Below are 13,219 nucleotides of genomic sequence, written 5' to 3'. Positions count from 1 at the left end.
AGGCTCCAGCGCGACCCGAGTGAGGAGAAGCGGCTCAGAAAATGGATGGATGGATATATATATATATATAATATCTATAATATATATATATATTTCCGCCCCCCATTCAGACTGTCCAATAGGAACAAGGAAGTCCACGGCCCGGGCCAATCAGTGACGAGGGACGCTACTGAATGGAAGTTTTTGAGTTTGGGATGGATCGAGTGAAAAGATAAGGGCACAGTCTGTGAGACGGACTGTACGTGAAACGTGGACATGTATGGGGAAAGTACACCGAGCGAGACAAATATCCCCATTTTGTGTTCTCAAATCATGGATTAAAGGCTTAAAAGGAAGCAAAAATAAGGAGCTCCCCCACCACCCACCCCCCTCCTCAAGTGTGCGTCGAGGAGCTTGGCAGGTGTTCACTCGCGAGGGAGCTAGCTGGTCGCCTCACTCAGTCTGCGCCCTGAGCTTCAACAGAGTGCTGGCCGGCAGCCCCAATTTTGAGGACCACGAGCCCCGACAAGTTGACGGAACCCTGGAAGAAATGTATCTTGTGACTATAGTGGAGGACTGGTGACGAGCCCCCGAGTACACGTACGGCGACGGCGGCGAAAGGCACCAGCTTGACGCTTGAACGCAGTGGAAGAGCACGGATACCCGACGCTAGGTCCTTCCCCCGCTTTAAAAACAACTTTTTCAACAAACTCTTCTTCGTTATTGCGTGTCATAAAAGGCCTAAACATACAAACTGTAAACTATAGAGCTCAAAGCGAGGTATTTAAGCGGTCTCTTTTGGTTTTATGCTGAACCTGTTGTGCCACCCGTGGTGCCCGCCGCGCTGATCCGAGGAAGGCGACCCCATCTTCGGGGAGAGCGAACCGTTTCGCTACCAACAGCCGCTCGGTAACTAGTACTGGAGTACTAACTACCCGGTCAGTGCTATCCGAGGATCTCTACACTTGGAGTATTTGATTAAAAACCCAATCAATTACAGAATTTTATCCCTGGAGAGGTTGAATTCGGGCAGAATCTTTTATTATCGCTGCTCTTCACAGCGAAGTGATCCGCGGGACAAATTCCCCGGCGACAATTAACCAAGCGTTGGACAAAGTGGGATTGGAGGTCGATAGTTGACGGTAAGCCGATAAGACTTTTTATTTATTTATTAAAAAAAAAAAAAAAAGCACAGACGAAAATGTATTAATTCAGCACGGCGATCAATCCCCATGTAGCTAGGTGCACCGGCCGGGCGATGGAACACGCGGACTCTGCCACAGCACGTCCACATCGCCGGGTGCTCCAGCCGTGAAGTCGCGCTGCCCTTGGTAGTGTTCCGATCCTGGACTCCCAGCTGACTTTTGAACACCAACGCCGTCTGAAGTCACCAAGCCCAGAGTGGTACCAGAACCCCCGGATCTGGGAATTTGCTTTTTACTTTACCCGGAGTGGACATTGTTGCCCGAGGCTCCCGTATGTTGGGATTTTGTCGGTTCGGAGGCTCCCCGGAGGTCCTGCAAGGATTCTGCCCAGGCAGCGTGAGGACGATGCTGAGAAGCAGGCGGTCGTCTCTCCTGCTGCTGCTGCTCCTTCTCGGCTGCAGCTGCCACATGTTGCACGGCCAAGGTAAAACAGAACAAAAAAACATGCTGTACAATGTATGTGATGCTTATTTGAAGCGTTTTTTTAATACTGCAAACAAAATCTGCCATCTTGTAAGTGGGGTATATAGTAGTAAGTGGACAGCTGCTTTGTTAACAAAACGGGATAAAGATCCGGTTGCTATTTTCATTTTTTTCCACGTTTCATTTTATAACATTAAATCAAGGCTTGTTTGTGAGAGTTATGTTATGCAGATGGGTGTCTGCAGGATTAAGGTATTGTGTATGTGTGTCTGCTTCGGAGAGAGTGTTACCCTTTCCAAGCATTGATAATCCCCCCCACTCTTTGGTCAATGACCTGCTTAACTAAGGCACCCCTGATTTGACACTAAAGCAACACAAATACAGTTCACACATACAAACACCTGGCTTACTGAGTGATTTAAGATCCATCTCTGACCCTGTTGCACGAATTGCTAAACACAGCAATGAGAAATGAGTTATGATAAGATATTGATTCATTGCTCATTGCTGTAATTGTGCGTTTCCATGCTTATATGCATTCATTTGTGTTTTGCCATTCTGAGAAAAGGGTTGTGTGTGTGTGTAAGGGGGGGGGGGGGGCTGGGGGGGGCTGGGGGGGGATCAGACCAGGCAAAACAAAGAAGCAAACGAAAAGGTCAGGCTGGTGTCAGCTCACAAATGTTCTCTGGGTCACAGATGGTGCGTGGTGGGCGAAGGCTGAGACGTGGGGTTATGAGGAGGAGGGAGTTGGAGGTATGTGTGTGAGGTGTCGGGGTGGTGGGGAGACTTGAGCTATTTGTGATGTTCAGAGAATCTGTGTGTTGGAAAGTGTCAGTGTCACTGTGAAAGAAACAACGCAAGGCAGTTGGGGGGGGAGGAGTGTTGTCATGTGTTGGGTGGGGGGATGCTGCTATTGGGAAAAGGGGGAATACAGCTCTGCGGCGCGCCTGCAGTTTAATCGATGACGGTTTTATGACAACACCTCTGTGTGTACCTTCTTTTTTTCCAGTCGGCACACTGCCTATCTTCACCCCTCCATTGTGAGTGTTGAGGGAGGAGGTGTGAGGCAGAGGTGCGGCGCGGCTGCAGAGTCAGCTCCCGCTCTCAACTCCCTCCTCCATGCAATGTCACGGTCTCAGCAGCACCCAAGTTAATCCACAGACCTTAATTGAAGTGTTGCCATTGTCTAAAGCAAGTGCAGTTTCTGCCAAGGGGGTTACAGATAAACCCTGACTGAATCTGCCTTATGTCCACATCAGTCTTTTCTATTTATACCACATAGAACAGAAGAAGGTGGACAATTCTGTCAACTAGTCAACCAGTCATGTGTACCACTGTAATCAGCCCACACCACAATGACGGGTAATAAAAGGTAGTACGGCTGCGGTTGGATAATTTGAGTCCCATCACAATGTGAATGGAGTAAAAAATGTGTACTGAACTGACTATAAATGTATCACAAGGCAAGCTTAAGCGGGGTACAAGCATAATGATCTTCAATATCTTAGGATTTTAGGAAAAAAATCAGCATGTAGCATGTATTCTGAAAGCTCTTACAGGGTTGGGTGCACTCAAGATGACCAACACAGCACACACAACACTTAACCCTCTCTCCACCGACAATTGCAATTCTCCTCCCTTAGACCAGAAATGTGTTGTAGTACCAAGACATACCTGTGAGAGGTAGCATGTTGCCACAGGGTCCACAGACTTGCGTGAAATACAAGGAAGAGGAAACTCACTGGATAATCGCTCAGGACGATTTTTTCAGAGACATCGGATCATCGTGCCTTCTCTCCTCTGGACACCCTTTACACGTTTTTCACCTACGTGACTAAAAATGTAGCCACTTACAGGTCATATGGTAGTACACTGAATATATGTCTCACAATGCCCACATTGAGCAAAGCTTACAAGCACCCTGTAAGAAGTAACATTATGGTTGTTATGGTTGCGTTATACTGTACTTGAGAAGTTGTCAGCGTTGGAATCAACTAGCCACAAATTCGACGGCAGTCATAATAAACAGAGACGTATTCCTCCGCGGGTCGAAGTGTTAGTAAGGAACATCAACATTAATCGCACTGATTTGTGCAACGTTAATTTTACCGGCGGCACGGTGGACGACTGGTTAGAGAGTCAGCCTCACAGTTCTGAGGACCCGGGTTCAATCCCTGGCCCCGCCTTTGTGGAGTTTGCATGTTCTCCCCGTGCCTGCGTGGGTTTTCTCCGGGCACTCCGGTTTCCTCCCACATCCCAAAAACATGCATTAATTGGAGACTCTAAATTGCCCATAGGCATGACTGTGAGTGCGAAGGGTTGTTTGCTTTTATGTGCCCTGCGATTGGCTGGCAACCAGTTCAGGGTGTACCCCGCCTCCTGCCCGATGACAGCTGGGATAGGCTCCAGCACGCCCGCGACCCTAGTGAGGAGAAGCGGCTCAGAAAATGGATGGATGGTTAATTTTACCTTGTTTCGGATCCAACGCAGCTTCATAATGGGTATCTTTATCAGAGAGAGGTTTGTGCTACAATGATTACGGTGCTTGACTTGCTTTTCGGTATGACATTCTCCCACACTTTGAGCATTTTCTGTCTTTTTTTTTTCTTGTATTTTTTTTCTTTATTTGTCATTGCCATCTTCCTGCTCTGTCAATCAATTAGCCCCGCTTCCCCCACCTACTGACCGTGCAAAGTGATGTGCGCGTTGTGCCACATTCACGGCCGTGCATCCCTTGAGCTTCACAATAATATAAACAGTTGCCAGAGGCAGAGAAAATTCCTCGAGCATTTTTCTTACTAAAGATACCAGAAATATCTGAGTACTCGTCGCAGCCCTAGTCTTTAAGCTGTTTAATGCCACTCACAGTTGAAGGTTACTGTCAAACTAAACATAAAACAAACCAGCCACATCACTTTGCCTTAAAGGCCGCTTAGCCTAATGCTAACACAATGGGAAATGCTGGGCTAACAATAGTAAGAGTATCGCGGTGTTATAAGCCTTTAAGCAACAGATATTTGAACAAAACACGTAGACAGATCCGATAGCAATACTCACACGCAAATATCCTTTGTCAAGAATGACTAGTAATATTACTGCTGATGAGTTGAGACCTCTTCTCCGTCTCCTTGTATATCAGTACGTCTGTAGTACACTGCCACCAAGAGGCCATGGTGCACACACCGGAAAGAGCAGTACAATGTCCATCGAATTGAATAAATGTGGGAAATTTTAAAAATGTCTTTACAATGTATTTAATTATGTCATTAATGTATTTTTATAAAGTACTCTATTATATTTTGCTATTTTACATGTTAGAAACACGTTGCAAACTTTTTTTTTTGGGAGGCTGGAAAGTACTGATAGCATTTCCATTCATTTCAATGGGGCAAGATGAGTTGAGATGTGTTTTCACTTGTGCGCGTGGTCACGGAACGAATTAAACTGGTATCTCAAGGCACCACCGTATCGTGTTTGTGGTAGTGAATTGGAATCAATCTAAGCAGATAGAAGATAAGAGCCCTGGTGGCGTGGTGGTGCTGTGGTGCTATTGAGTCGAGTTGATAGACAGCGCAACCAGGCCAATCGAAAGCTTTAGATTTTTGAGGTGTTCCGAGCCTTCTATCCCCAGCATTTATTAGGACATTTTATTTTAGGTGGTGATGGATGAAATTCACAGGCAAAGGTTGATCCTACTGATCTCTCCATCTCCCTTCTTCTCTCCCTCCATCTATTCACCCCCCCACTCCCTCCTCAGTCAATCGATGCCCACACCCTCATAAAGGCAAGGCTTTATACGAGCCAACCCTCGTCTCAGGGAGCACATTTAAATAAGCTCATCGATCTTTCATTTTAGAGTTTCAGTGACGGCAGCATTTTACTGTCTCTCTTTTCTCTCCCCCCTCCCCTCGTCGCCTTCCCCCTGCTTCTCATCTGTTCACCCCTATGCTCTAACTCCTTTTATTCATAACTTATCCTGCCGCTTCCCGACTGCCCCTTTGTCATTGAGCGGGTTCAGCCCCACAGCTGTTGGACTGATTTACTTTTCCGACATGGATACTTGACACATTCAGATGGGAAGTCGACTGACACCAAGTTTAATTGCCAATGTGCATCATTTTCTATATAGCAGGCAGCAGGATGACTCCTCAAAAAATGCTGTGGTTTTTTTTTCCAACAGCGCCTGCCCACTGTAAACTGACAACACCCTTGTTTTAATTTGGTAGCATTCTTTTATGAGCCCTGACAGAGTTCCATGTAAAATTAGTCAGATGCCTAAAGTCAGTTGAGGTTAACATAACAACAGTGACACGGATCATTTGGTTTCTAACAGCTGTACTGGTTACTTTGTAATAATGATAATGGTTTATAAGTAGACAAAGTATAATGAAAAAATACGGCTGGTCGCTGTTTAATATTCCTAACCTTGGCCAAGGTAACTGTGGCGTGTGCCTCTGTGCTTCCCATTCATGAATGAATATCATTTAGCCATATGATGTGTTAGAAAAGTTCTAGGACGGGTGTAACAAAAACTATATTTCAAATCCAAGTTACAAACTGCACATTTTTCCCTTGAAGTCATCCGCTGGCATCTAATGCACTTTCCCAGCCTCCTCTGCAATACCTTTGCGCACTCCTGGAAGGATTTTTCCTCCACAGCTTAGGCTTCATGGCCATGTTGATGTTGTCCACATTTTCAAAATGGGTCCAGGAATTGTCGAATGCTCAGGGCATTGTGAGCAGGTGCGTTGTCATGGTGAAGAAGCCATACCTACCACACCTATTGCCGCTTCTCAGCGATTAAATGAAACAAGAGCTGCAAGATCTCTTTGTAGACCTGGTGATTGATTGGCTGGTCCGCAATGAAGGGGAAAACTTGTAGTTTGGGTTTGAAATATATCTTTTTATGACATCAGTCCTGGAACCTTTCTGACACACCTCGTATGCTGTAACTCTTGTTGAACAACCAAAATAATTTGAAGTCATAGCAAGAATGAAAAGGAGAGCATAACTTAGTTCTAAAAGGCGTTGAATTATTTATCAGCTTCAGCTCCGGTATGCTCACTTTCTCTTGAAACTCCACTGTAAACTTCAGTTGTACAGATACCGTACTCTGCTCTGCCGGCAGTGAGATATGGTAAAGAAATCTACCATGACGTATGGTGGTATCGGTCATAATAAAGGTAATTATAGACACCTGTGTCGCACGAGCTATTGTTTTTTTTATGAGAGAAAAACAAAATCGATGAGGTATCTCATTTCTTTACTCTGGGAATTAACTGGGGTATGATGTGACTAGAATATGGCATTACGTAATAATGATATAATGTCAAACAACTATATCAGCTTTCAAATTTGGCTAGATTAGCTAAGAACAAATACCAGATATTGATGAGTGCCAAAAATATATAAAAGCATATACAGTCTTATGAATATTTGGTGAATGTGACCCAATACTTGCAAACATGGCAGCGGTCATTGCGTTTCACAGAGGATGTGATAAAGTGCCAAAAAAAATACTTCCAATCATTTCATTTTTGAGCTAATACAAAATTTGGGTCCTCCGATGACGTACATTTTCTTTATCCTTAACTGGGCCAACCAAACAAATCCCATTGTGATGGTCACCCAGTTTCAATGGGTCTATGAATATGATTAGCCCGCCCCACCCCCCACCCCCCGACACACACACACACACACACACACACACATCATTGGATGGCCTGAGCCAGAGCGCCAACATTATTGGACCTTACTGGGCTATGCTTAAGTGATGCGATGTCATTGACAGGAAGGTTTCATGGTGAGCTTGGAACTGGGTGAGTCCTCAATCAGCTAGACTGGCATGCAGTGTCACGCACACAAGCACAGACACACACACCCCCACACATCAGTGTCAAACTGTGAAACCAAAGGTGAACATTTGCGTGAGTGTGTTCAGTGTTGTAATGAGCAGAGGGTAAATTAGAAACCTCATCTAACAAATTAGACTGCACCACCCACACCCCATTACTTTTCTAGCTCTTTAACACTCTTGCTGTTCAAATTGAATTGTTTTGGAAATTTATCTACCTTATGATTCTTATATATTACAATTGGAAGCTATGCACACAGGACTGTGTTCTCAATTACTTGAGGATCCAACTGAAGGATCTGTAGTAATCGTGGCTAGTGAGGTAGTACATAAATCCTTTCCCAGCTCACGCACACACCATACTGTATTTTACTTCCTTTCAAGTAGTTTGAATATTGGAGACCTCAGGGTCACGCAGGAGGCAGCGGTGTGTATAATTCTGTGATCGATGTCTGGGTTAAACAGGTTTAAGAGCGAGTGAGTCCCTGGTCGACTCCCCTATTTCTTGTCTGTCAGGAGGAACAAATCACCTGGCCTCCGCAGTCACATGACACTTTGCACATTTTTTTTTTGCGCCTTTTTGTGTGTTTTTTTTTGTGTCCACAAAACTGTAGACTATTGTATAGCTTCATGGACTATGTGAACCATCAAATTTATGCTTACCGGTTTACAAAGTGTGACAGCCAGTCTTTTAGAAAGAGAAAATAGAATATTGTCACCTGTGTGTTTATAAGGGATTAAAAGTCAGGTGGACAAATAAGGGTGCAGGCAGTCTTCTGTGTTCACACTGGTACACAAACCCCTTGTAATTGATGGCGACTTCTTTGAGCCGGCTTAGTTGTACTGGCGAAGTTACAGTGCACTGAATTGGCTTCCTCGCTCAGCAGTCTGACTCCGATAATGAAACACAAACAGAAGGTTAGAAAGTTCTGTTTGTTCTCTTAAAGAAATATGGAGCACACAATTGGAAATGATGTAGTTTTATATTGACATTGATAGCTGACTTTAACGTTTGTAAAGTAAATATTTAAAAGATTTTTCCGACTTCTTCTGAAGTCAGTTACCTCAGATGTCAGCATAACTGCCAAGATACAAAGGTTTTGTCAGACTTCAAGCTCTTCACAGAGTTTGAAGTGCATGCTAAAGCAGCAGGTGGCTCTATAACTCCTAACTACCATTTTAGCTTTAGAAAGGTGACTCAGGGAAAAGGGGAATCATACATTTAAAAAAAAAAAAAATCTAAATTCACCCATGTAGGAGATAAGGGGCACCACACTGTGACGTCATAGAGAAAAGACAAGCAACTTGAAAAGTAAAAGTGATTTAAATTGAACTGTGGGTAATCTTCACCTTGGCAGTAGTTTGTCCAAAACATTATTTTTCGGGCTGTGTGAAGCAAAGGCCGTACCAAGTTTTTAAACATACATGTTCTTGTGGGCATTGCCTTACTGTGCAAAAAGATTGCCCACATCAATTCACTTCCTTTTGGAGACCAGCATCCTGCTGCTCCAATCAACTTTTGCCCATTTTTTGTTGTTGAATGTGATGGTTTGATTCAAGGAGTTCGCCTTGAGCCTTGCTCTGTATCTACAATAGTGCTAAGGAATTATTACAATTCACTGCACAAAAGCTTATTATTTTTTTTGAATGAGTCCAAATGGAACTTAGTTTACGCACACACGGTTGTCTGAAGTGATATGACAATAAACAAACTTTGCCTTTTTTTTCTTTCCTTCTTGCAATGTTTAAATCAATATTGGGATTATAACTGGAAATCTGTCAATCAAAGCTATGTATATCGCACCTTCCATCCATTTTCTGGACGGGAGAACATGCAAACGCCACACAGGTGGGGCCGGGATATATATCGCACTTTATGTACCGTATTTTTCGGACTATAAGTCGCAGTTTTCTTTCATAGTTTGGCCGGAGGTGCGATTTATATGTGAAATTATTAACACATTATTATATAATTTCACGTTATTTTCACACTGACAACCGCAAGAGGGCGCTCTAGGCCTGTCTATCTGTACCTGCAACTAACAATGAGTCTGACGAAAGCGATGTAGGAGAGGAAGCGGCGCATCGTCTACCTTCCGAGTTGGCGGAGTTGTTTCGAAGTGAGACCGAGGTTGAAGATTTCATTAGATTTGACTGATTTGGAGTGACACTGATGGTTTGGTAAACTTGTTAGCATGTTCTTTATGCTATAGTTATCTGAATAACTGTTAATGTGTTACGTTAGCATACCGTACACCTATTCAGTTTGTTTTTCTCTATTCTATTGTTATTTTAAATTGCCTTTCAAGAATAAATGTCTGTTCTTGGTGTGGGATTTTATCAAATAAATTTCCCCCCCAAAATGTGACTTATACTCCAATGCGACTTATACATGTTTTTTTCCTTCTTTATTATGCATTTTTTTGGCTGGTGCGACTTTTACTCTGGAGCGATTTATAGTCCGGAAAATACGGTATGTGAAATGCAGCACAAAGTGCTGTACATAAATAATAATAATAAAAAAAGTCATACAGTGGATTTTACCATGAAAAGTTTTCTCTGCGTCCCCCATTCTTGGGCTGGGAATTGTAAACTCCCTCCCAATACCCAATTATTGGACGATTAATTGAATAACTCAAATAATTTTATGACAAAAAAGCAAAATCTCTGTCTCGAAGCTTCACAGTGATCATTTTTGACACGGGCTAATATTACTGCAGTCGAAATAAGTTATCGCGATGGCGGCGAGGAATGAAGACATAGTCTGTAAAAGAGAGAGAATGACCAACATCCTGCTGCTCCAATCAACCTTTGCCCATTTTTTGTTGTTGAATGTGATGGTTAGATTCAAGGAGTTCGCCTTGAGCCTTGTTCTGTATCTACAATAGTGCTAAGGAATTATTACATTTAATACAGTAAGCATATTTATTCATGAGTTGCCGATGGCCACAACTCATGCCGAGTTACTCAACATGCAGACTGGCTAAAGGGTTAGCTAATTAACAGCCAGCCATCTCGACAGTATACTCTCATTCGCTGACGCCCACATCACTCACCAGGCCAGGCCCCGCCTTTTAAAGCCATATACTGTAATCACTATCACCGATACTACAGTAGAACGTGAGGATGGTGACCCCAAGTAGAGAAAAATAATACCTGCACCTCACATTCACATGATATTGTGTTTAGTAATGCAAAATACATTTTATTCAGATTAATTGATGGGATAATCGGCAGAATACTTGATTCTAAAAATATTGAATAACTTCAGCAGCAGTCTTTAGCAAAACAATTTTGAGCTACTTTTGTCAATCAGTCATCACACACTCAATACATTGCGTTCATTGCCCGAGGTTGTTGGAACTTGGTTTATCAAAACAAATGACTGACGATCGGCTTCCTTACTGTGAGTCTTCAATCTTTGACAAGAAAATGAGCAAAGAATTTGCCAGTCATTAAAATCGTGACAGAATAATACTTCTTTTCACTTGTGTTTAGAGTTTTTAGGGGAGAAGACTGAGATTCACATTGTAATATAATATCAAAATTACTAGGAAGTGCATTCACACTGGAAATTGGGAGACATAATAATATATTCCAAAATTTATATTCAGACTGTTGCAAATTCAGGGGAACGGAGTGTTCCGAGGCGAATACTCTTCATTTGGAGAGCATTGAAAACATCACAGGTACACACTTCCATCTCAATCCTTCACTTGACTGTTCATAGCCAATTCACGTTGCTCAGCCTCTACATGTTTTTTTTCCCTGAAGAATTCTGTTACGGCGGCGCTCTTTGAACGCTGCTTTGGCATAGTGAACTGCCAGGCCCTCAAAATAGTGAGGTCGTCATGACATCAAAACGAGTGCTACATTTGCGGAATTGTCTACTTTGTGTATTAAGAGCCCCATGATTTGCGTGTTTGGTACACAAGCTGCACCCATCTGCAGGTGCGTGTTCCCAGTGTGAAGCGTTTGATCCACCACGGGTGTTTGAGAGGGAGGCTGGGTTCACATTCATACACGTGTGTGTGTGTGTGTGTGTGTGTGTGTGTGCCTTTATATGTCTTTTTATGTGGATGTGTGGGTCTGTATCACTTGTATAAGCTCGAAGCAAGAAAAAAAGAGATCCTTTTTGATGTCACCCAGGAATAAGCAGGAATTGCTGTATCTGTGTGTCTGGCCAGTTTTTTTTTTTTTTTAAACCTATTCCTTTGATCTAGACTGGAGGAGGGCTTCGCCATGGCAGGTGGCTCCAGACTTGGCATGCGCAACAGACGTGCATGTGTGCATGTGTGTCCGCGTGCACGGGGTCCATGGCCAAAGTAAAGCAAAAGAGCCTGTTTGTTTTGAGCCTTAATGCTTTTAATGTATGGATATCACACAGACATATGCTTACTGGGAACTGACAAATAGGACAACCAAAAATCTGAGTAGTACTGAAAAGTTAAAATAAATTCACAGCTCATCACAGCAGTCATGATTGAAATGAAGCCCGATAATAATGATTTACTTTACTTAAAGTGAAGACTAAGACTAAGAGAAATCTTTAAATGCACTACCATTTAAAAGGTTGGGGTCAACAAGACAATTTCATGTTGTCCATGAAATCACACTGTTGCAAATGTACACTACCCATCAAAAGTTTGTGGGTCACTTAGAAATGTGCTTATTTTTAAAAGACAGTCTATAATTTTGTGTAGATTAAATATTGGATGAATTAAATGTTATCTTAATTGACCTCAAATTTTGGAACAGTAGTGACTTGCTGCTGTACACATCAACAGAGCCAACCAAACAAGGGAAACTAAAAACATAAAACTGTTCAAATTTATCCAATCAGTGATAACACAATGCCTTCAGGCTAAAGTTCTAATCTTCCACAAATTCAATCCACCTAGGCTCAGACAAGATAATATCAGGAAGAGTGAACTTTTGTGACATGCTTCTGTTCCTGTGAGCCTAGAATGCTTGATGTGCCTCAAGCCTGAGAGAATCAATGAGCACAAGACTGGAATGCTCTGGTGAAAACCAATCAGGTTGTTGGCACCTGGAGAGAACGAATAGGAGAAAAAAAAAAAAAAAGTAAAAAGAATATTCCCACCGTCTGGCATGCGGAGCCCTTTCTGTTGCATTGACACTGAAGCTTCCTGGCTGATGGACAGTTCTCTGCTGAGTCAAGATTCTGGCGCTCACACTACTTGTCTCCTAAAATGCTTCTGGAATATAGGAGCTTTTATGCATGGTTGTAAGATATTTGCATATGGAAGGTGCACTTTGACGTTGTCAAATTATATAGACTGAGCCAAAGTGGTGGCGTCTGCTACAGCCTCCCCCACAGCACAAAGCAACTGCTTCTAGTCTCTTTTTCTTTCCATAATACAATATTCCTCTGTGTTTCTAGAACTAAAGATCGTCACTCTCCAAATATATGCATTTGCACCTTTACAGGGGGTCCTTGTTGACATTTCAAGGTTGCAAATGAGTTTGAGCAGCGCTGTGAGAATATGTCGTCATGCGGCACAAGAAGGCACACTGAGTTACCGCCATACTGACCGTTTTTCATTTATTTTATATTTATGGCTTAGAGGTGTTTTTCTACGGAAGCGTATTGCATTCACTTGGATAAAAAAAAAAAAAAACTCCTGTTTTTCTGAGTAATTTTTTGGAGGGCTTTGTTTTTCTGACTATTTTTTTCTGTTTTTCTGACAATTTATTTCTGTTTTTCGGACAAATTTTTTTCCATCTGTTTTTCTGA

At 42.7% G+C, this 13,219-nt stretch overlaps 1 protein-coding gene across 1 annotated transcript in view; it reads left to right on the top strand.

Annotated features, from left to right (window-relative positions):
- The first annotated feature begins 234 nt into the window (after nt 1-234).
- The window catches only part of sdk1b (sidekick cell adhesion molecule 1b), a 277,239-nt gene continuing 264,254 nt past the window's right edge, over nt 235-13,219 (top strand). Inside the window, 2 exon segments of the mRNA XM_061771792.1 lie at nt 235-1,121; nt 1,218-1,608. Of these exon segments, the coding sequence (XP_061627776.1) occupies nt 1,458-1,608 (151 nt within the window). The 5' untranslated portion in view covers nt 235-1,121; nt 1,218-1,457.

The sequence above is a fragment of the Phyllopteryx taeniolatus genome, chromosome 4 (assembly GCF_024500385.1).
Source record: "Phyllopteryx taeniolatus isolate TA_2022b chromosome 4, UOR_Ptae_1.2, whole genome shotgun sequence".
Lineage (NCBI taxonomy): Eukaryota > Metazoa > Chordata > Actinopteri > Syngnathiformes > Syngnathidae > Phyllopteryx > Phyllopteryx taeniolatus.
Note: the sequence above shows the minus strand (reverse complement) of the source record. Positions and strands in the feature narration are given on the sequence as shown.